The sequence below is a fragment of the Oncorhynchus mykiss genome, chromosome 3, assembly GCF_057628025.1.
Source record: "Oncorhynchus mykiss isolate SJ-2025 chromosome 3, ASM5762802v1, whole genome shotgun sequence".
In the NCBI taxonomy this organism is placed as follows: domain Eukaryota; kingdom Metazoa; phylum Chordata; class Actinopteri; order Salmoniformes; family Salmonidae; genus Oncorhynchus; species Oncorhynchus mykiss.
Window position 1 is genome coordinate 84,323,873 of NC_143024.1, and position 22,026 is coordinate 84,345,898.

Here is a 22,026-nt window from a genome sequence, read left to right on the forward strand (position 1 = left end):
ACATGTTCATCTCTCTGCTGTTCTGACATCTCTATCTACATGTCCATCTCTCTGCTGTTCTGACACATCTCTATCTACATGTTCATCTCTCTACTGTTCTGACACATCTCTATCTACATGTTCATCTCTCTGCTGTTCTGACATCTCTATCTACATGTTCATCTCTCTGCTGTTCTGACACATCTATATCTATGTCCATCTCTCTGCTGTTCTGACACATCTATATCTATGTCCATCCCTCTGCTGTTCTGACACATCTCTATCTACATGTTCTTCTCTCTGCTGTTCTGACACATCTCTATCTACATGTCTATCTCTCTGCTGTTCTCACACATCTCTATCTACATGTCCATCTTATGTCCATCCCTCTGCTGTTCTGACACATCTATATCTACATGTTCATCTCTCTGCTGTTCTGACACATCTCTATCTACATGTTCATCTCTCTGCTGTTCTGACACATCTCTATCTACATGTTCATCTCTCTGCTGTTCTGACACATCTCTATCTACATGTCCATCTCTCTGCTGTTCTGACACATCTCTATCTGCATGTCCATCTCTCTGCTGTTCTGACATCTCTATCCGCATGTTCATCTCTCTGCTGTTCTGACACATCTCTATCTACATGTCCATCCCTCTGCTGTTCTGACACATCTCTATCTACATGTCCATCTCTCTGCTGTTCTGACACATCTCTATCTACATGTCCATCTCTCTGCTGTTCTGACACATCTCTATCTACATGTCCATCTCTCTGCTGTTCTGACACATCTATATCTACATGTCCATCACTCTGCTGTTCTGACATCTCTATCTAAATGTCCATCTCTCTGCTGTTCTGACATCTCTATCTAAATGTCCATCTCTCTACTGTTCTGACATCTCTATCTACATGTCCATCTCTCTGCTGTTCTGACACATCTCTATCTACATGTCCATCCCTCTGCTGTTCTGACACATCTCTATCTACATGTCCATCCCTCTGCTGTTCTGACACATCTATATCTACATGTTCATCTCTCTGCTGTTCTGACACATCTCTATCTACATGTTCATCTCTCTACTGTTCTGACATCTCTATCTACATGTTCATCTCTCTGCTGTTCTGACATCTCTATCTACATGTCCATCACTCTGCTGTTCTGACACATCTCTATCTACATGTTCATCTCTCTACTGTTCTGACATCTCTATCTACATGTTCATCTCTCTGCTGTTCTGACACATCTCTATCTACATGTCCATCTCTCTGCTGTTCTGACACATCTCTATCTACATGTCCATCTCTCTGCTATCTAAATGTCCATTTCTCTGCTGTTCTGACATCTCTATCTACATGTCCATCTCTCTGCTGTTCTGACACATCTATATCTACATGTCCATCACTCTGCTGTTCTGACATCTCTATCTACATGTCCATCCCTCTGCTGTTCTGACACATCTCTATCTACATGTCCATCTCTCTGCTGTTCTGACACATCTCTATCTACATGTCCATCTCTCTGCTGTTCTGACACATCTCTATCTGCATGTCCATCACTCTGCTGTTCTGACATCTCTATCTGCATGTCCATCTCTCTGCTGTTCTGACACATCTCTATCTACATGTCCATCCCTCTGCTGTTCTGACACATCTCTATCTACATGTCCATCCCTCTGCTGTTCTGACACATCTATATCTACATGTTCATCTCTCTGATGTTCTGACACATCTATATCTACATGTTCATCTCTCTGCTGTTCTGACATCTCTATCTACATGTTCATCTCTCTGATGTTCTGACACATCTATATCTACATGTTCATCTCTCTGCTGTTCTGACACATCTCTATCTACATGTTCATCTCTCTACTGTTCTGACATCTCTATCTACATGTTCATCTCTCTGCTGTTCTGACACATCTATATCTACATGTTCATCTCTCTGATGTTCTGACACATCTATATCTACATGTTCATCTCTCTGCTGTTCTGACATCTCTATCTACATGTTCATCTCTCTGCTGTTCTGACACATCTCTATCTACATGTTCATCTCTCTACTGTTCTGACATCTCTATCTACATGTTCATCTCTCTGCTGTTCTGACACATCTATATATATGTCCATCTCTCTGCTGTTCTGACACATCTATATATATGTCCATCTCTCTGCTGTTCTGACACATCTATATATATGTCCATCTCTCTGCTGTTCTGACACATCTATATATATGTCCATCTCTCTGCTGTTCTGACACATCTATATCTATGTCCATCTCTCTGCTGTTCTGACACATCTCTATCTACATGTTCATCTCTCTGCTGTTCTGACACATCTCTATCTACATGTTCATCTCTCTGCTGTTCTGACACATCTATATCTACATGTTCATCTCTCTGCTGTTCTGACACATCTATATCTACATGTCCATCTCTCTGCTGTTCTGACACATCTATATCTACATGTCCATCTCTCTGCTGTTCTGACACATCTCTATCTACATGTTCATCTCTCTGCTGTTCTGACATCTCTATCTACATGTCCATCTCTCTGCTGTTCTGACACATCTCTATCTACATGTTCATCTCTCTACTGTTCTGACACATCTCTATCTACATGTTCATCTCTCTGCTGTTCTGACATCTCTATCTACATGTTCATCTCTCTGCTGTTCTGACACATCTATATCTATGTCCATCTCTCTGCTGTTCTGACACATCTATATCTACATGTTCATCTCTCTGCTGTTCTGACACATCTCTATCTACATGTCCATCTCTCTGCTGTTCTGACACATCTCTATCTACATGTCCATCTCTCTGCTGTTCTGACACATCTATATATATGTCCATCTCTCTGCTGTTCTGACACATCTATATATATGTCCATCTCTCTGCTGTTCTGACACATCTATATATATGTCCATCTCTCTGCTGTTCTGACACATCTATATATATGTCCATCTCTCTGCTGTTCTGACACATCTATATCTATGTCCATCTCTCTGCTGTTCTGACACATCTCTATCTACATGTTCATCTCTCTGCTGTTCTGACACATCTCTATCTACATGTTCATCTCTCTGCTGTTCTGACACATCTATATCTACATGTTCATCTCTCTGCTGTTCTGACACATCTATATCTACATGTCCATCTCTCTGCTGTTCTGACACATCTATATCTACATGTCCATCTCTCTGCTGTTCTGACACATCTCTATCTACATGTTCATCTCTCTGCTGTTCTGACATCTCTATCTACATGTCCATCTCTCTGCTGTTCTGACACATCTCTATCTACATGTTCATCTCTCTACTGTTCTGACACATCTCTATCTACATGTTCATCTCTCTGCTGTTCTGACATCTCTATCTACATGTTCATCTCTCTGCTGTTCTGACACATCTATATCTATGTCCATCTCTCTGCTGTTCTGACACATCTATATCTATGTCCATCCCTCTGCTGTTCTGACACATCTCTATCTACATGTTCTTCTCTCTGCTGTTCTGACACATCTCTATCTACATGTCTATCTCTCTGCTGTTCTCACACATCTCTATCTACATGTCCATCTTATGTCCATCCCTCTGCTGTTCTGACACATCTATATCTACATGTTCATCTCTCTGCTGTTCTGACACATCTCTATCTACATGTTCATCTCTCTGCTGTTCTGACACATCTCTATCTACATGTTCATCTCTCTGCTGTTCTGACACATCTCTATCTACATGTCCATCTCTCTGCTGTTCTGACACATCTCTATCTGCATGTCCATCTCTCTGCTGTTCTGACATCTCTATCCGCATGTTCATCTCTCTGCTGTTCTGACACATCTCTATCTACATGTCCATCCCTCTGCTGTTCTGACACATCTCTATCTACATGTCCATCTCTCTGCTGTTCTGACACATCTCTATCTACATGTCCATCTCTCTGCTGTTCTGACACATCTCTATCTACATGTCCATCTCTCTGCTGTTCTGACACATCTATATCTACATGTCCATCACTCTGCTGTTCTGACATCTCTATCTAAATGTCCATCTCTCTGCTGTTCTGACATCTCTATCTAAATGTCCATCTCTCTACTGTTCTGACATCTCTATCTACATGTCCATCTCTCTGCTGTTCTGACACATCTCTATCTACATGTCCATCCCTCTGCTGTTCTGACACATCTCTATCTACATGTCCATCCCTCTGCTGTTCTGACACATCTATATCTACATGTTCATCTCTCTGCTGTTCTGACACATCTCTATCTACATGTTCATCTCTCTACTGTTCTGACATCTCTATCTACATGTTCATCTCTCTGCTGTTCTGACATCTCTATCTACATGTCCATCACTCTGCTGTTCTGACACATCTCTATCTACATGTTCATCTCTCTACTGTTCTGACATCTCTATCTACATGTTCATCTCTCTGCTGTTCTGACACATCTATATCTACATGTCCATCTCTCTGCTGTTCTGACACATCTCTATCTACATGTCCATCTCTCTGCTATCTAAATGTCCATCTCTCTGCTGTTCTGACATCTCTATCTACATGTCCATCTCTCTGCTGTTCTGACACATCTATATCTACATGTCCATCACTCTGCTGTTCTGACATCTCTATCTACATGTCCATCCCTCTGCTGTTCTGACACATCTCTATCTACATGTCCATCTCTCTGCTGTTCTGACACATCTCTATCTACATGTCCATCTCTCTGCTGTTCTGACACATCTCTATCTGCATGTCCATCACTCTGCTGTTCTGACATCTCTATCTGCATGTCCATCTCTCTGCTGTTCTGACACATCTCTATCTACATGTCCATCCCTCTGCTGTTCTGACACATCTCTATCTACATGTCCATCCCTCTGCTGTTCTGACACATCTATATCTACATGTTCATCTCTCTGATGTTCTGACACATCTATATCTACATGTTCATCTCTCTGCTGTTCTGACATCTCTATCTACATGTTCATCTCTCTGATGTTCTGACACATCTATATCTACATGTTCATCTCTCTGCTGTTCTGACACATCTCTATCTACATGTTCATCTCTCTACTGTTCTGACATCTCTATCTACATGTTCATCTCTCTGCTGTTCTGACACATCTATATCTACATGTCCATCTCTCTGCTGTTCTGACACATCTCTATCTACATGTCCATCTCTCTGCTATCTAAATGTCCATCTCTCTGCTGTTCTGACATCTCTATCTAAATGTCCATCTCTCTGCTGTTCTGACATCTCTATCTACATGTCCATCTCTCTGCTGTTCTGACACATCTATATCTACATGTTCATCTCTCTGCTGTTCTGACACATCTCTATCTACATGTTCATCTCTCTACTGTTCTGACATCTCTATCTACATGTTCATCTCTCTGCTGTTCTGACACATCTATATCTACATGTCCATCTCTCTGCTGTTCTGACACATCTCTATCTACATGTCCATCTCTCTGCTATCTAAATGTCCATCTCTCTGCTGTTCTGACATCTCTATCTAAATGTCCATCTCTCTGCTGTTCTGACATCTCTATCTACATGTCCATCTCTCTGCTGTTCTGACACATCTATATCTACATGTTCATCTCTCTGCTGTTCTGACACATCTATATCTACATGTCCATCTCTCTGCTGTTCTGACACATCTATATCTACATGTCCATCTCTCTGCTGTTCTGACACATCTCTATCTACATGTTCATCTCTCTGCTGTTCTGACATCTCTATCTACATGTCCATCTCTCTGCTGTTCTGACACATCTCTATCTACATGTTCATCTCTCTACTGTTCTGACACATCTCTATCTACATGTTCATCTCTCTGCTGTTCTGACATCTCTATCTACATGTTCATCTCTCTGCTGTTCTGACACATCTATATCTATGTCCATCTCTCTGCTGTTCTGACACATCTATATCTATGTCCATCCCTCTGCTGTTCTGACACATCTCTATCTACATGTTCATCTCTCTGCTGTTCTGACACATCTCTATCTACATGTCTATCTCTCTGCTGTTCTCACACATCTCTATCTACATGTCCATCTCATGTCCATCCCTCTGCTGTTCTGACACATCTATATCTACATGTTCATCTCTCTGCTGTTCTGACACATCTCTATCTGCATGTCCATCTCTCTGCTGTTCTGACATCTCTATCTGCATGTTCATCTCTCTGCTGTTCTGACACATCTCTATCTACATGTCCATCTCTCTGCTGTTCTGACATCTCTATCTGCATGTTCATCTCTCTGCTGTTCTGACACATCTCTATCTACATGTCCATCCCTCTGCTGTTCTGACACATCTCTATCTACATGTCCATCTCTCTGCTGTTCTGACACATCTCTATCTACATGTCCATCTCTCTGCTGTTCTGACACATCTCTATCTACATGTTCATCTCTCTGCTGTTCTGACACATCTATATCTACATGTCCATCACTCTGCTGTTCTGACATCTCTATCTGCATGTCCATCTCTCTGCTGTTCTGACATCTCTATCTACATGTCCATCTCTCTGCTGTTCTGACACATATCTATCTACATGTCCATCCCTCTGCTGTTCTGACACATCTCTATCTACATGTCCATCCCTCTGCTGTTCTGACACATCTATATCTACATGTCCATCTCTCTGCTGTTCTGACACATCTCTATCTACATGTCCATCTCTCTGCTGTTCTGACACATCTCTATCTACATGTCCATCTCTCTGCTGTTCTGACACATCTATATCTACATGTCCATCACTCTGCTGTTCTGACATCTCTATCTAAATGTCCATCTCTCTGCTGTTCTGACATCTCTATCTAAATGTCCATCTCTCTACTGTTCTGACATCTCTATCTACATGTCCATCTCTCTGCTGTTCTGACACATCTCTATCTACATGTCCATCCCTCTGCTGTTCTGACACATCTCTATCTACATGTCCATCCCTCTGCTGTTCTGACACATCTATATCTACATGTTCATCTCTCTGCTGTTCTGACACATCTCTATCTACATGTTCATCTCTCTACTGTTCTGACATCTCTATCTACATGTTCATCTCTCTGCTGTTCTGACATCTCTATCTACATGTCCATCACTCTGCTGTTCTGACACATCTCTATCTACATGTTCATCTCTCTACTGTTCTGACATCTCTATCTACATGTTCATCTCTCTGCTGTTCTGACACATCTATATCTACATGTCCATCTCTCTGCTGTTCTGACACATCTCTATCTACATGTCCATCTCTCTGCTATCTAAATGTCCATCTCTCTGCTGTTCTGACATCTCTATCTACATGTCCATCTCTCTGCTGTTCTGACACATCTATATCTACATGTCCATCACTCTGCTGTTCTGACATCTCTATCTACATGTCCATCCCTCTGCTGTTCTGACACATCTCTATCTACATGTCCATCTCTCTGCTGTTCTGACACATCTCTATCTACATGTCCATCTCTCTGCTGTTCTGACACATCTCTATCTGCATGTCCATCACTCTGCTGTTCTGACATCTCTATCTGCATGTCCATCTCTCTGCTGTTCTGACACATCTCTATCTACATGTCCATCCCTCTGCTGTTCTGACACATCTCTATCTACATGTCCATCCCTCTGCTGTTCTGACACATCTATATCTACATGTTCATCTCTCTGATGTTCTGACACATCTATATCTACATGTTCATCTCTCTGCTGTTCTGACATCTCTATCTACATGTTCATCTCTCTGATGTTCTGACACATCTATATCTACATGTTCATCTCTCTGCTGTTCTGACACATCTCTATCTACATGTTCATCTCTCTACTGTTCTGACATCTCTATCTACATGTTCATCTCTCTGCTGTTCTGACACATCTATATCTACATGTCCATCTCTCTGCTGTTCTGACACATCTCTATCTACATGTCCATCTCTCTGCTATCTAAATGTCCATCTCTCTGCTGTTCTGACATCTCTATCTAAATGTCCATCTCTCTGCTGTTCTGACATCTCTATCTACATGTCCATCTCTCTGCTGTTCTGACACATCTATATCTACATGTTCATCTCTCTGCTGTTCTGACACATCTCTATCTACATGTTCATCTCTCTACTGTTCTGACATCTCTATCTACATGTTCATCTCTCTGCTGTTCTGACACATCTATATCTACATGTCCATCTCTCTGCTGTTCTGACACATCTCTATCTACATGTCCATCTCTCTGCTATCTAAATGTCCATCTCTCTGCTGTTCTGACATCTCTATCTAAATGTCCATCTCTCTGCTGTTCTGACATCTCTATCTACATGTCCATCTCTCTGCTGTTCTGACACATCTATATCTACATGTTCATCTCTCTGCTGTTCTGACACATCTATATCTACATGTCCATCTCTCTGCTGTTCTGACACATCTATATCTACATGTCCATCTCTCTGCTGTTCTGACACATCTCTATCTACATGTTCATCTCTCTGCTGTTCTGACATCTCTATCTACATGTCCATCTCTCTGCTGTTCTGACACATCTCTATCTACATGTTCATCTCTCTACTGTTCTGACACATCTCTATCTACATGTTCATCTCTCTGCTGTTCTGACATCTCTATCTACATGTTCATCTCTCTGCTGTTCTGACACATCTATATCTATGTCCATCTCTCTGCTGTTCTGACACATCTATATCTATGTCCATCCCTCTGCTGTTCTGACACATCTCTATCTACATGTTCATCTCTCTGCTGTTCTGACACATCTCTATCTACATGTCTATCTCTCTGCTGTTCTCACACATCTCTATCTACATGTCCATCTCATGTCCATCCCTCTGCTGTTCTGACACATCTATATCTACATGTTCATCTCTCTGCTGTTCTGACACATCTCTATCTGCATGTCCATCTCTCTGCTGTTCTGACATCTCTATCTGCATGTTCATCTCTCTGCTGTTCTGACACATCTCTATCTACATGTCCATCTCTCTGCTGTTCTGACATCTCTATCTGCATGTTCATCTCTCTGCTGTTCTGACACATCTCTATCTACATGTCCATCCCTCTGCTGTTCTGACACATCTCTATCTACATGTCCATCTCTCTGCTGTTCTGACACATCTCTATCTACATGTCCATCTCTCTGCTGTTCTGACACATCTCTATCTACATGTTCATCTCTCTGCTGTTCTGACACATCTATATCTACATGTCCATCACTCTGCTGTTCTGACATCTCTATCTGCATGTCCATCTCTCTGCTGTTCTGACATCTCTATCTACATGTCCATCTCTCTGCTGTTCTGACACATATCTATCTACATGTCCATCCCTCTGCTGTTCTGACACATCTCTATCTACATGTCCATCCCTCTGCTGTTCTGACACATCTATATCTACATGTTCATCTCTCTGCTGTTCTGACACATCTCTATCTACATGTTCATCTCTCTGCTGTTCTGACATCTCTATCTACATGTCCATCACTCTGCTGTTCTGACACATCTCTATCTACATGTTCATCTCTCTACTGTTCTGACATCTCTATCTACATGTTCATCTCTCTGCTGTTCTGACATCTCTATCTACATGTCCATCACTCTGCTGTTCTGACACATCTCTATCTACATGTTCATCTCTCTGCTGTTCTGACATCTCTATCTACATGTCCATCTCTCTGCTGTTCTGACACATCTCTATCTACATGTTCATCTCTCTACTGTTCTGACACATCTCTATCTACATGTTCATCTCTCTGCTGTTCTGACATCTCTATCTACATGTTCATCTCTCTGCTGTTCTGACACATCTATATCTATGTCCATCTCTCTGCTGTTCTGACACATCTATATCTATGTCCATCCCTCTGCTGTTCTGACACATCTCTATCTACATGTTCATCTCTCTGCTGTTCTGACACATCTCTATCTACATGTCTATCTCTCTGCTGTTCTCACACATCTCTATCTACATGTCCATCTCATGTCCATCCCTCTGCTGTTCTGACACATCTATATCTACATGTTCATCTCTCTGCTGTTCTGACACATCTCTATCTGCATGTCCATCTCTCTGCTGTTCTGACATCTCTATCTGCATGTTCATCTCTCTGCTGTTCTGACACATCTCTATCTACATGTCCATCTCTCTGCTGTTCTGACATCTCTATCTGCATGTTCATCTCTCTGCTGTTCTGACACATCTCTATCTACATGTCCATCCCTCTGCTGTTCTGACACATCTCTATCTACATGTCCATCTCTCTGCTGTTCTGACACATCTCTATCTACATGTCCATCTCTCTGCTGTTCTGACACATCTCTATCTACATGTTCATCTCTCTGCTGTTCTGACACATCTATATCTACATGTCCATCACTCTGCTGTTCTGACATCTCTATCTGCATGTCCATGTCTCTGCTGTTCTGACATCTCTATCTACATGTCCATCTCTCTGCTGTTCTGACACATATCTATCTACATGTCCATCCCTCTGCTGTTCTGACACATCTCTATCTACATGTCCATCCCTCTGCTGTTCTGACACATCTATATCTACATGTTCATCTCTCTGCTGTTCTGACACATCTCTATCTACATGTTCATCTCTCTGCTGTTCTGACATCTCTATCTACATGTCCATCACTCTGCTGTTCTGACACATCTCTATCTACATGTTCATCTCTCTACTGTTCTGACATCTCTATCTACATGTTCATCTCTCTGCTGTTCTGACATCTCTATCTACATGTCCATCACTCTGCTGTTCTGACACATCTCTATCTACATGTTCATCTCTCTACTGTTCTGACATCTCTATCTGCATGTTCATCTCTCTGCTGTTCTGACACATCTCTATCTACATGTCCATCCCTCTGCTGTTCTGACACATCTCTATCTACATGTCCATCTCTCTGCTGTTCTGACACATCTATATCTACATGTTCATCTCTCTACTGTTCTGACATCTCTATCTACATGTTCATCTCTCTGCTGTTCTGACATCTCTATCTACATGTCCATCACTCTGCTGTTCTGACACATCTCTATCTACATGTTCATCTCTCTACTGTTCTGACATCTCTATCTACATGTTCATCTCTCTGCTGTTCTGACACATCTATATCTACATGTCCATCTCTCTGCTGTTCTGACACATCTCTATCTACATGTCCATCTCTCTGCTATCTAAATGTCCATCTCTCTGCTGTTCTGACATCTCTATCTACATGTCCATCTCTCTGCTGTTCTGACACATCTATATCTACATGTCCATCACTCTGCTGTTCTGACACCTCTATCTACATGTCCATCCCTCTGCTGTTCTGACACATCTCTATCTACATGTCCATCTCTCTGCTGTTCTGACACATCTCTATCTACATGTCCATCTCTCTGCTGTTCTGACACATCTCTATCTACATGTTCATCTCTCTGCTGTTCTGACACATCTATATCTACATGTCCATCACTCTGCTGTTCTGACATCTCTATCTGCATGTCCATCTCTCTGCTGTTCTGACATCTCTATCTAAATGTCCATCTCTCTGCTGTTCTGACATCTCTATCTAAATGTCCATCTCTCTGCTGTTCTGACACATCTCTATCTACATGTCCATCCCTCTGCTGTTCTGACACATCTCTATCTACATGTCCATCCCTCTGCTGTTCTGACACATCTATATCTACATGTTCATCTCTCTGATGTTCTGACACATCTATATCTACATGTTCATCTCTCTGCTGTTCTGACATCTCTATCTACATGTTCATCTCTCTGATGTTCTGACACATCTATATCTACATGTTCATCTCTCTGCTGTTCTGACACATCTCTATCTACATGTCCATCTCTCTGCTGTTCTGACACATCTATATCTACATGTCCATCTCTCTGCTGTTCTGACACATCTCTATCTACATGTTCATCTCTCTACTGTTCTGACATCTCTATCTACATGTTCATCTCTCTGCTGTTCTGACACATCTATATCTACATGTCCATCTCTCTGCTGTTCTGACACATCTCTATCTACATGTCCATCTCTCTGCTATCTAAATGTCCATCTCTCTGCTGTTCTGACATCTCTATCTACATGTCCATCTCTCTGCTGTTCTGACACATCTATATCTACATGTCCATCTCTCTGCTGTTCTGACACATCTCTATCTACATGTCCATCTCTCTGCTGTTCTGACACATCTCTATCTACATGTTCATCTCTCTGCTGTTCTGACACATCTATATCTACATGTTCATCTCTCTGCTGTTCTGACACATCTCTATCTACATGTCTATCTCTCTGCTATCTAAATGTCCATCTCTCTGCTGTTCTGACATCTCTATCTACATGTCCATCTCTCTGCTATCTAAATGTCCATCTCTCTGCTGTTCTGACACATCTCTATCTACATGTCCATCACTCTGCTGTTCTGACATCTCTATCTACATGTCTATCTCTCTGCTATCTAAATGTCCATCTCTCTGCTGTTCTGACATCTCTATCTACATGTCCATCTCTCTGCTATCTAAATGTCCATCTCTCTGCTGTTCTGACATCTCTATCTACATGTCCATCTCTCTGCTGTTCTGACACATCTCTATCTACATGTCCATCTCTCTGCTATCTAAATGTCCATCTCTCTGCTGTTCTGACACATCTCTATCTACATGTCCATCTCTCTGCTGTTCTGACACATCTATATATATGTTCATCTCTCTGCTGTTCTGACACATCTATATCTATGTCCATCTCTCTGCTGTTCTGACACATCTATATCTACATGTCCATCTCTCTGCTATCTAAATGTCCATCTCTCTGCTGTTCTGACATCTCTATCTACATGTCCATCTCTCTGCTGTTCTGACACATCTATATATATGTTCATCTCTCTGCTGTTCTGACACATCTATATCTATGTCCATCTCTCTGCTGTTCTGACATCTCTATCTACATGTCCATCTCTCTGCTATCTAAATGTCCATCTCTCTGCTGTTCTGACATCTCTATCTACATGTCCATCTCTCTGCTATCTAAATGTCCATCTCTCTGCTGTTCTGACATCTCTATCTACATGTCCATCTCTCTGCTGTTCTGACACATCTCTATCTACATGTCCATCTCTCTGCTATCTAAATGTCCATCTCTCTCTCTCTCAATACTTTATTTGAATCCACCAATCAAATTACATTTAAAAAGTATCTAAGCCTGTTTAAGATCCCGGTATGCATGGACACTCAAATGTACAGAAAGCACCTCCTCCTTCTCCAAACAGCTAGGCTGCCCACGACAACTGAAACACGCACACATACACACATACACACACACACCAGATCAGAACAGATAAGGCCTGACCTTTTCCAGAGCCTGTTTCCTGTTCAATGGTGACGCCAACGGCAGCCTGGACTTCGCACACAGACAAACAAACTTATTTTTGACTAAATAACTTCTCCTAACATGTTTTGTTTTTGTCAGTCAATCTAATCAGTTGTATGTGATGAGGACTGGAGCAAAGACAGTGTAGTGCCAGATCTCCCTCTCTGTAGCTGGCCGGCTGGCTTCCTCTTCAGCGCTGGGCTCCTGTATTCAGATAGACAGACAGTGTAGTGCCAGATCTCTCTCTCTGTAGCTGACCATCTGGCTTCCTCTTCAGATCTGGGCTCCTGTATTCAGATAGACAGACAGTGTAGTGCCAGATCTCTCTCTCTGTAGCTGGCCGGCTGGCTTCCTCGTCAGAGCTGGGATCCTGAAATCAGATAGAACAGACAGTGTACAGTGTACTATCCTGTCTTATAATCACCCCAACGATTATCACCCCGACGATTATCACCCCGACGATTATCACCCCAACGATTATCACCCCAACGATTATCACCCCGATCATCACAAACCCTTTCCTTCCTCTGGCAGACCAATGCTTCAGGGACATTGTCGCAAACACACGCACGCACACACGTGCACATACACACATGCACAGGCATACACATGCTCACACACACACACACACACACACAAATATGCACAAAACACACAGAACTGGATGTACAATACACACAAAGTGTCAGGAAGTGACAGGTTGTCTCTCAAAACACATCACAGCCACAATAGAGTAAGAACCTGTTTCACACTGTTTATCGGCTGTATCATTACACCTTTGAATTCACACACACACATTGTCCATGGTCTGTCTGTCTGTCTGTCTATCTGTCTGTCTGTCTGTCTGTCTGTCTGTCTGTATGTCTCTCTGTCTGTCTGTCTGTCTCTGTGTGTCTGTGTGTCTGTCTGTCTGTCTGTCTGTGTGTCTGTGTGTCTGTGTGTGTGTGTTTATCACAATCTACATATTTTGCAGACACCCTACAAGCCCTCTCCTCAGCCCTCTCATCACCCCTCAGCCCTCTCCTCACCCCTCTCATCACCCCTCAGCCCTCTCCTCACCCCTCTCATCACCCCTCAGCCCTCTCCTCACCCCTCTCATCAACCCTCAGCCCTCTCATCACCCCTCAGCCCTCTCCTCACCCCTCTCATCACCCCTCAGCCCTCTCCTCACCCCTCTCATCAACCCTCAGCCCTCTCATCACCCCTCAGCCTTCTCCTCACCCCTCTCATCAACCCTCAGCCCTCTCATCACCCCTCAGCCCTCTCCTCAGCCCTCTCATCAACCCTCAGCCCTCTCATCACCCCTCTCATCAACCCTCAGCCCTCTCATCACCCCTCAGCCCTCTCATCACCCCTCAGCCCTCTCATCACCCCTCTCATCACCCCTCAGCCCTCTCATCACCCCTCTCATCAACCCTCAGCCCTCTCATCACCCCTCAGCCCTCTCCTCACCCCTCTCATCACCCCTCAGCCCTCTCATCACCCCTCTCATCAACCCTCAGCCCTCTCATCACCCCTCAGCCCTCTCCTCACCCCTCTCATCACCCCTCAGCCCTCTCCTCACCCCTCTCATCAACCCTCAGCCCTCTCATCACCCCTCAGCCCTCTCCTCACCCCTCTCATCAACCCTCAGCCATCTCATCACCCCTCAGCCCTCTCCTCACCCCTCTCATCAACCCTCAGCCCTCTCATCACCCCTCAGCCCTCTCCTCACCCCTCTCATCACCCCTCAGCCCTCTCATCACCCCTCAGCCCTCTCCTCACCCCTCTCATCACCCCTCAGCCCTCTCCTCACCCCTCTCATCAACCCTCAGCCCTCTCATCACCCCTCAGCCCTCTCCTCACCCCTTTCATCAACCCTCAGCCCTCTCATCACCCCTCAGCCCTCTCCTCACCCCTCTCATCACCCCTCAGCCCTCTCCTCACCCCTCTCATCAACCCTCAGCCCTCTTCTCACCCCTCTCATCACCCCTCAGCCCTCTCATCACCCCTCAGCCCTCTCCTCAGCCCTCTCATCACCCCTCAGCACTCTCATCACCCTCATGTCTTTCAGGTCAAGGGTTAGAGTTAGGACATAACCAATCACATGTTGGTCTAAAGCTAGGTTAAGTTCAATGGCTAACGCCCATAGTGATGTGGTCCAGGCATTAAGCAGGGAAGTGGAGAGTAATCTGTAACCTGAGTAATCAAGCATTTCACTACACCCGCAATAACATCTGCTAAACATGTGTATGTGACCAATACAATTTGATTGGATTTGAATGAGTCATAATAAATACCACAACACTCCCTCTAGTGGCATGTTTTAGAATGAGTCATGAGAAATACCACAACACCCCCTCTAGTGGCAGATACCTTCTCTTGGTCAAGATATCCTCATAGGGCACTGCAGCCTGTACTATGAGTCAACCCCCAGAAGACTCTCATTCTAATACTGCAGAGTGTGTGTGTGTGCAGATGCTTCTCTGTAAGCGTGGTAAAGTCTATCCATCTCTGTGACCTCTGACCTCTAAACTTCCTCCCCCCAGGACATGACCCATTCCTGGCCATCCCAGCAACCCTCAGGAGGGAGTCAGGCCCAGCGCTTCCCCTATAACCCTAAGGTAGGGCTGTCTGTGTCTGTGTGTCTGTCTGTGTCTGTCTGTGTGTGTGTGTCTTTAATTTCTCTCTTGCTCTCTCTCTCGCTCTCTTTAGGAAGCAAAGCAGCACACAACTCAGCAAAGTATGTATTCACACTCCAGTGTGTGTTTTTGTCCTGTGTGTATATGTCTGTAACCTTTCCCTGTCATGTTATACCGGATATGTATAGCGTGACAATGTGTGTGTCTTCACTCCTGTGTCTCCCTCGTCTCTCTCTCTCTCTCTCTCTCTCTCTCTCTCTCTCTCTCTCTCTCTCACCTCTCTCTCATCTGTGTCTCTCTCTCTCACGTCTCTCTCATCTGTGTCTCTCTCTCTCACCTCTCTCTCATCTGTGTCTCTCTCTCTCTCTCTCTCTCTCTCTCTCACCTCTCTCTCTCTCTCTCTCTCACCTCTCTCTCTCTCTCTCTCTCTCTCTCTCTCTCTCTCTCACCTCTCTCTCATCTGTGTCTCTCTCTCACCTCTCTCTCATCTGTGTCTCTCTCTCACCTCTCTATCATCTGTGTCTCTCTCTCACCTCTCTCTCATCTGTGTCTCTCTCTCTCACCTCTCTCTCTCTCTCTCTCTCTCTCTCTCTCTCACCTCTCTCTCATCTGTGTCTCTCTCTCACCTCTCTCTCATCTGTGTCTCTCTCTCACCTCTCTATCATCTGTGTCTCTCTCTCACCTCTCTCTCATCTGTGTCTCTCTCTCTCACCTCTCTCTCTCTCTCTCTCTCTCTCTCTCTCTCTCTCACCTCTCTCTCATCTGTGTCTCTCTCTCTCACCTCTCTCTCATCTGTGTCTCTCTCTCACCTCTCTCTCATCTGTGTCTCTCTCTCACCTCTCTATCATCTGTGTCTCTCTCTCACCTCTCTCTCTCACAGCTTGGGAGAATGTGCAGCAGCTGAGGATGACCCAGCCTCACGTGGCGCCTCACAAATCGTAAGTGGGACACGAGAAACATGATCTACCTAAGGTCACCGAACACTGGGGCCATGAGCCGGGCTGTGATCCTCGCTTACACACAAACACGCACGCACACACTTACAAACCGACACACACACACACAGAGGAAGTAGTACTAATCGGACAGTTTTAGTTGTGCAGCCAACATGGCATAAAAACACCAGGACACCAGTCCAAAGGTGACCTGACATTTGTGTGAACTTCTTCAGATGCAGAACAGTCTCCTGACTTATTAACTCTTTATATCCTCTGTCAGAGATGACATATCATACCTCATTACCCCCTCACAACTAGACTGGATACAGCCTCTGTCAGTCATACCTCATTACCCCCTCACAACTAGACTGGATACAGCCTCTGTCAGTCATACCTCATTACCCCCTCACAACTAGACTGGATACAGCCTCTGTCAGTCATACCTCATTACCCCCTCACAACTAGACTGGATACAGCCTCTGTCAGTCATACCTCATTACCCCCTCACAACTAGACTGGATACAGCCTCTGTCAGTCATACCTCATTACCCCCTCACAACTAGACTGGATACGGCCTCTGTCAGTCATACCTCATTACCCCCTCACAACTAGACTGGATACAGCCTCTGTCAGTCATACCTCATTACCCCCTCACAACTAGACTGGATACAGCCTCTGTCTACTTCATCCTTTCATTTACTTTAGGCTTTCTCTTTACGTATGGTTTTACATTTTTTCCCAGCATGCTCGCTGATGACTTGAAGCTCAGCAGTGACGAGGAGGATGCTGACAAGGTAGGGACGCCCAAGAACATTCTACAAACCTTTCAGAACATTTTAGCAATATTTCAGACACTCTCTCCGCCCTCCCTCTTTCCTCCCTATCTCCTCCCTCCTTGCACCATTCCTCTCTGCTCCCTCCAACACTCCTCTAGCCCCCCCCCCCCCCCCCCCCCCCCCCCCCCCCACACACCTCTACCATTGGCTTCTACACAGTAAAAGAAAGAAGCCTAACTTGTTTTTTAGTAACTAGTAACAAATAACTTTGTAACTGAGTAACGTGGCTACGTCCCTTATTTAAAGTTGTATTATCTGGAAGGGGTGGGAGGAAGAGAGAATATTAAGAGAGCGGTCGAAGATTGAGAGGGACTCCTGCAGTTTGGTGAGGGGCCAGGCCTGGGATGGCTGGGAGAGAGAGAATAGCATGCGAAATGGCTTTTTGAGATAACATTACTACACATAGATCATAAACATAATGTTAGCTGACAGTGAGCTGTACCTAGAAAACAACTTTCTGATGAATTTAGAAACGTATAATACCTGTAGCTAGACTCTTACCTGTATACATGGATGAACGCTTCAAACCCTTTGATGAAATAAGATGTCCTGTGTCGTTTCCGTTTTGTTTGTACAGCTTGCTTGGCCCGTTGTGTCAAGTCCCTCTGGTTCACACTGACCGTGTGCATTGCCATGAGAATCATCTTAAGTTTTAGCCCCCACCCAAACCCAAACCCATTTTACTCGCCCTAGCAGAGCTGGTTAGGCTGTTTTCATGTTATTTTTTTGTTTTTTTGCCAACGTTTCCTGACACCGGCCATCTTCAACCGGTGTTGAGCGTTTGTCACGACTTCCGCCGAAGTCGGTTCCTCTCCTTGTTTGGGTGGCGTTCGGCGGTCGACGTCACCGGTCTTCTAGACATCGCCGATCCACCTTTCATTTTCCATTTGTTTTGTTTTGTTTTCCCACGCACCTGGTTTACATTTCCCTCATTACTTGTTGTGTATATAACCCTCTGTTCCCCCCATGTCTGTGTGGGGTATTGTTTATTATCAGGTGGGTCCGCCTCCGGCCGGTGTACGCTGGGTTTTGTTGTGTATATAACCCTCTGTTCCCCCCATGTCTGTGTGGGGTATTGTTTATTATCAGGTGGGTCCGCCTCCGGCCGGTGTACGCCGGGTTTTGTTGTGTACCCGTGCTTTGTGGCAGCCGGTACTTTGTACTTGGTTGTGTGTACTTTGTACTTGGTTGTGTGTACTTTGTACTTGGTTGTGTGACGCCGTTGCATCCTGCTTTAATAATTGCCTCAGTAAAGTGCTTAGTCCACTCATCTCTGCTCTCCTGCGCCTGACTTCCATGCACCAGCTACACCCACCGGATGACAGCATTCGTAAATTCATCAGTTATTCTGCGTTCTGGTACACTCAGACCAGAGTGCTCTGAAACAGGTGTTGCAGTGACGTTCTATTGAAATGGATACTTTCATAGTGGAGCCTTTTGTTAAGTTTTACTATGCAGTACAGTTGACAGGATTACCTTCACATCACATTATCTCAGCCAATCATGGCTAGTGGGAAGGTTGCTGACTTTCTCTGTGGCTTAATTATCTAGTCTTGTAATTTAATTGTATTTGTATTTACAAATGTCGTACAGGTTTGTAATTAAGGCACATGAATGTTTACAAGATCGAGACGGCATTTCTGCTAAAAAAGCACATTTTGAATTTAAAAAAAGTTTATGTTCAAACGTCTCTCCTGTGAAGTAGTGACATGCACCTAGTTTCCTGAAACGGGTCACAGGGTTGTTTTCACAGGGCAGCACAGGGTTAACACTACTTGCTCATGGTTACACGCTAATGAATGATGCCAGTCTCTCTTGTCTCCTTTTCTGTCATCTCTCTACTAGGACCCTGAGCAGTCAGCCTCCTGGACTGGTAACAATAGGTACTAGATGTGTCTACAGCATTGTGTGTGTTTGTCCTGATTGTCTAGTCACTTTTACCCCTACCCACAGTACATGTACATACTACCGCAGTTACCTTGACTACCTTTACTGTAGTTACCTAGACTACCTCGTTCCCCTGCACATTTACTCATTACCAGTGCCCCTTGGATAGAGCCTCATTACCGGTACCACTTGGATAGAGCCTCGTTACCGGTACCACTTGGATAGAGCCTCGTTACCGGTACCCCTTGGATAGAGCCTCGTTACCGGTACCACTTGGATAGAGCCTCGTTACCGGTACCCCTTGGATAGAGCCTCGTTACCGGTACCCCTTGGATAGAGCCTCGTTACCGGTACCCCTTGGATAGAGCCTCGTTACCGGTACCCCTTGGATAGAGCCTCGTTACCGGTACCCCTTGGATAGAGCCTCGTTACCGGTACCCCTTGGATAGAGCCTCGTTACCGGTACCCCTTGGATAGAGCCTCGTTACCGGTACCCCTTGGATAGAGCCTCGTTACCGGTACCCCTTGGATAGAGCCTCGTTACCGGTACCACTTGGATAGAGCCTCCTTACCGGTACCCCTTGGATAGAGCCTCGTTACCGGTACCACTTGGATAGTGCCTCGTTACCGGTACCACTTGGATAGAGCCTCGTTACCGGTACCCCTTGGATAGAGCCTCGTTACCGGTACCACTTGGATAGAGCCTCCTTACCGGTACCCCTTGGATAGAGCCTCGTTACCGGTACCACTTGGATAGTGCCTCGTTACCGGTACCACTTAGATAGAGCCTCGTTACCGGTACCCCTTGGATAGAGCCTCGTTACCGGTACCCCTTGGATAGAGCCTCGTTGCCGGTACCCCTTGGATAGAGCCTTGTTGCCGGTACCACTTGGATAGAGCCTTGTTGCCGGTACCACTTGGATAGAGCCTCGTTACCGGTACCACTTGGATAGAGCCTCGTTACCGGTACCCCTTGGATAGAGCCTCGTTACCGGTACCCCTTGGATAGAGCCTCGTTACCGGTACCCCTTGGATAGAGCCTCGTTACCGGTACCCCTTGGATAGAGCCTCGTTACCGGCACCACTTGGATAGAGCCTCGTTACCGGTACCCCTTGGGTAGAGCCTCGTTACCGGTACCCCTTGGATAGAGCCTCGTTACCGGTACCCCTTGGATAGAGCCTCGTTACCGGTACCCCTTGGATAGAGCCTCGTTGCCGGTACCACTTGGATAGAGCCTCGTTACCGGTACCCCTTGGATAGAGCCTCGTTACCGGTACCCCTTGGATAGAGCCTCGTTACCGGTACCCCTTGGATAGAGCCTCGTTACCGGTACCCCTTGGATAGAGCCTCGTTACCGGTACCACTTGGATAGAGCCTCGTTACCGGTACCACTTGGATAGAGCCTCGTTACCGGCACCACTTGGATAGAGCCTCGTTACCGGTACCCCTTGGGTAGAGCCTCGTTACCGGTACCCCTTGGATAGAGCCTCGTTACCGGTACCACTTGGATAGAGCCTTGTTATTGTTCTTTTATTACTATTTCCTTTTTATTTAGTGATTTTTTTTTTACTCTGCGTTGTTGGGAAAGGCTTGTAGGTCAACATTTCACAGTAAAGTCTACACCTGTTCTAATTCAGGAAGCAATATGAAGATGTGGAATGTGACAGTTGGATGGTAGACCAATCCATGTTATCTTTCTCCTGGTCACTCGTAAACAGACGCACACTGATAGTGATTAATGAAGAGGGCCAGCAAGTTTGAGCGTTCACAAATTGTTTGTACTGTATGTGTGTTCGTGCAACTGTGCGTGTTTGTGCGTGCCCGTGCATCTGTGTATGTGTGTGTGTGTGTGTGTGTGTGTGTGTGTGTGTGTGTCTCTGTGTCTAAGCTGACCCCTTTCTGGTGTGTGTGTTTATTGATTGGCAGTCTGTCGGAGCAGCACACACACACACATGGTGGGAGGGTGAGACATTCATGCTCAGACTCTTCAGGCTCAGACTCTTCAGGCTCAGACTCCTCCAGTGAGTCGGAGGAGGAGAGCAGTAGCCAGCGCCTTCGTAGCCCCAGCCCAGAAACACACTCCGATCCTGGGACACCCACCGACGCTCAGTCCCTCGGCTGCACCGAGGAGGTAGTACCACCACGATCACTGTCTGTCACACTGCTGTCTGTCTGTATACCATATCTCTCTCTCTTTAGCTACCTCTCTCTCTCATGGCGTTTCTCATTCTCTTTCTTTCTAGATTTTTCTCTCTCCCTTTAGCCCCTTCCACACTTTTTTTCTACCTCCCCCTTTTTCTCTCTCCCTCCCCTCATTTAGAATTCTCTCTCTCTCTCTCTCTCTCTCTCTCTCTCGCTCTCTCTCTC

General features: G+C 45.0%; 1 protein-coding gene across 2 annotated transcripts in view; it reads left to right on the top strand.

Annotated features, from left to right (window-relative positions):
- Positions 1 to 22,026, top strand: part of LOC110504668 (uncharacterized) — a 66,344-nt gene that overhangs the window by 28,705 nt on the left and 15,613 nt on the right. For both annotated transcript variants that reach the window (XM_036975093.2, XM_036975094.2), the window contains 6 exons: positions 15,905 to 15,979; positions 16,071 to 16,098; positions 16,878 to 16,935; positions 17,678 to 17,729; positions 19,617 to 19,654; positions 21,586 to 21,790. In XM_036975093.2, the coding sequence (XP_036830988.2) occupies positions 15,905 to 15,979; positions 16,071 to 16,098; positions 16,878 to 16,935; positions 17,678 to 17,729; positions 19,617 to 19,654; positions 21,586 to 21,790 (456 nt within the window). The remainder of the gene's footprint in view (positions 1 to 15,904; positions 15,980 to 16,070; positions 16,099 to 16,877; positions 16,936 to 17,677; positions 17,730 to 19,616; positions 19,655 to 21,585; positions 21,791 to 22,026) is intronic.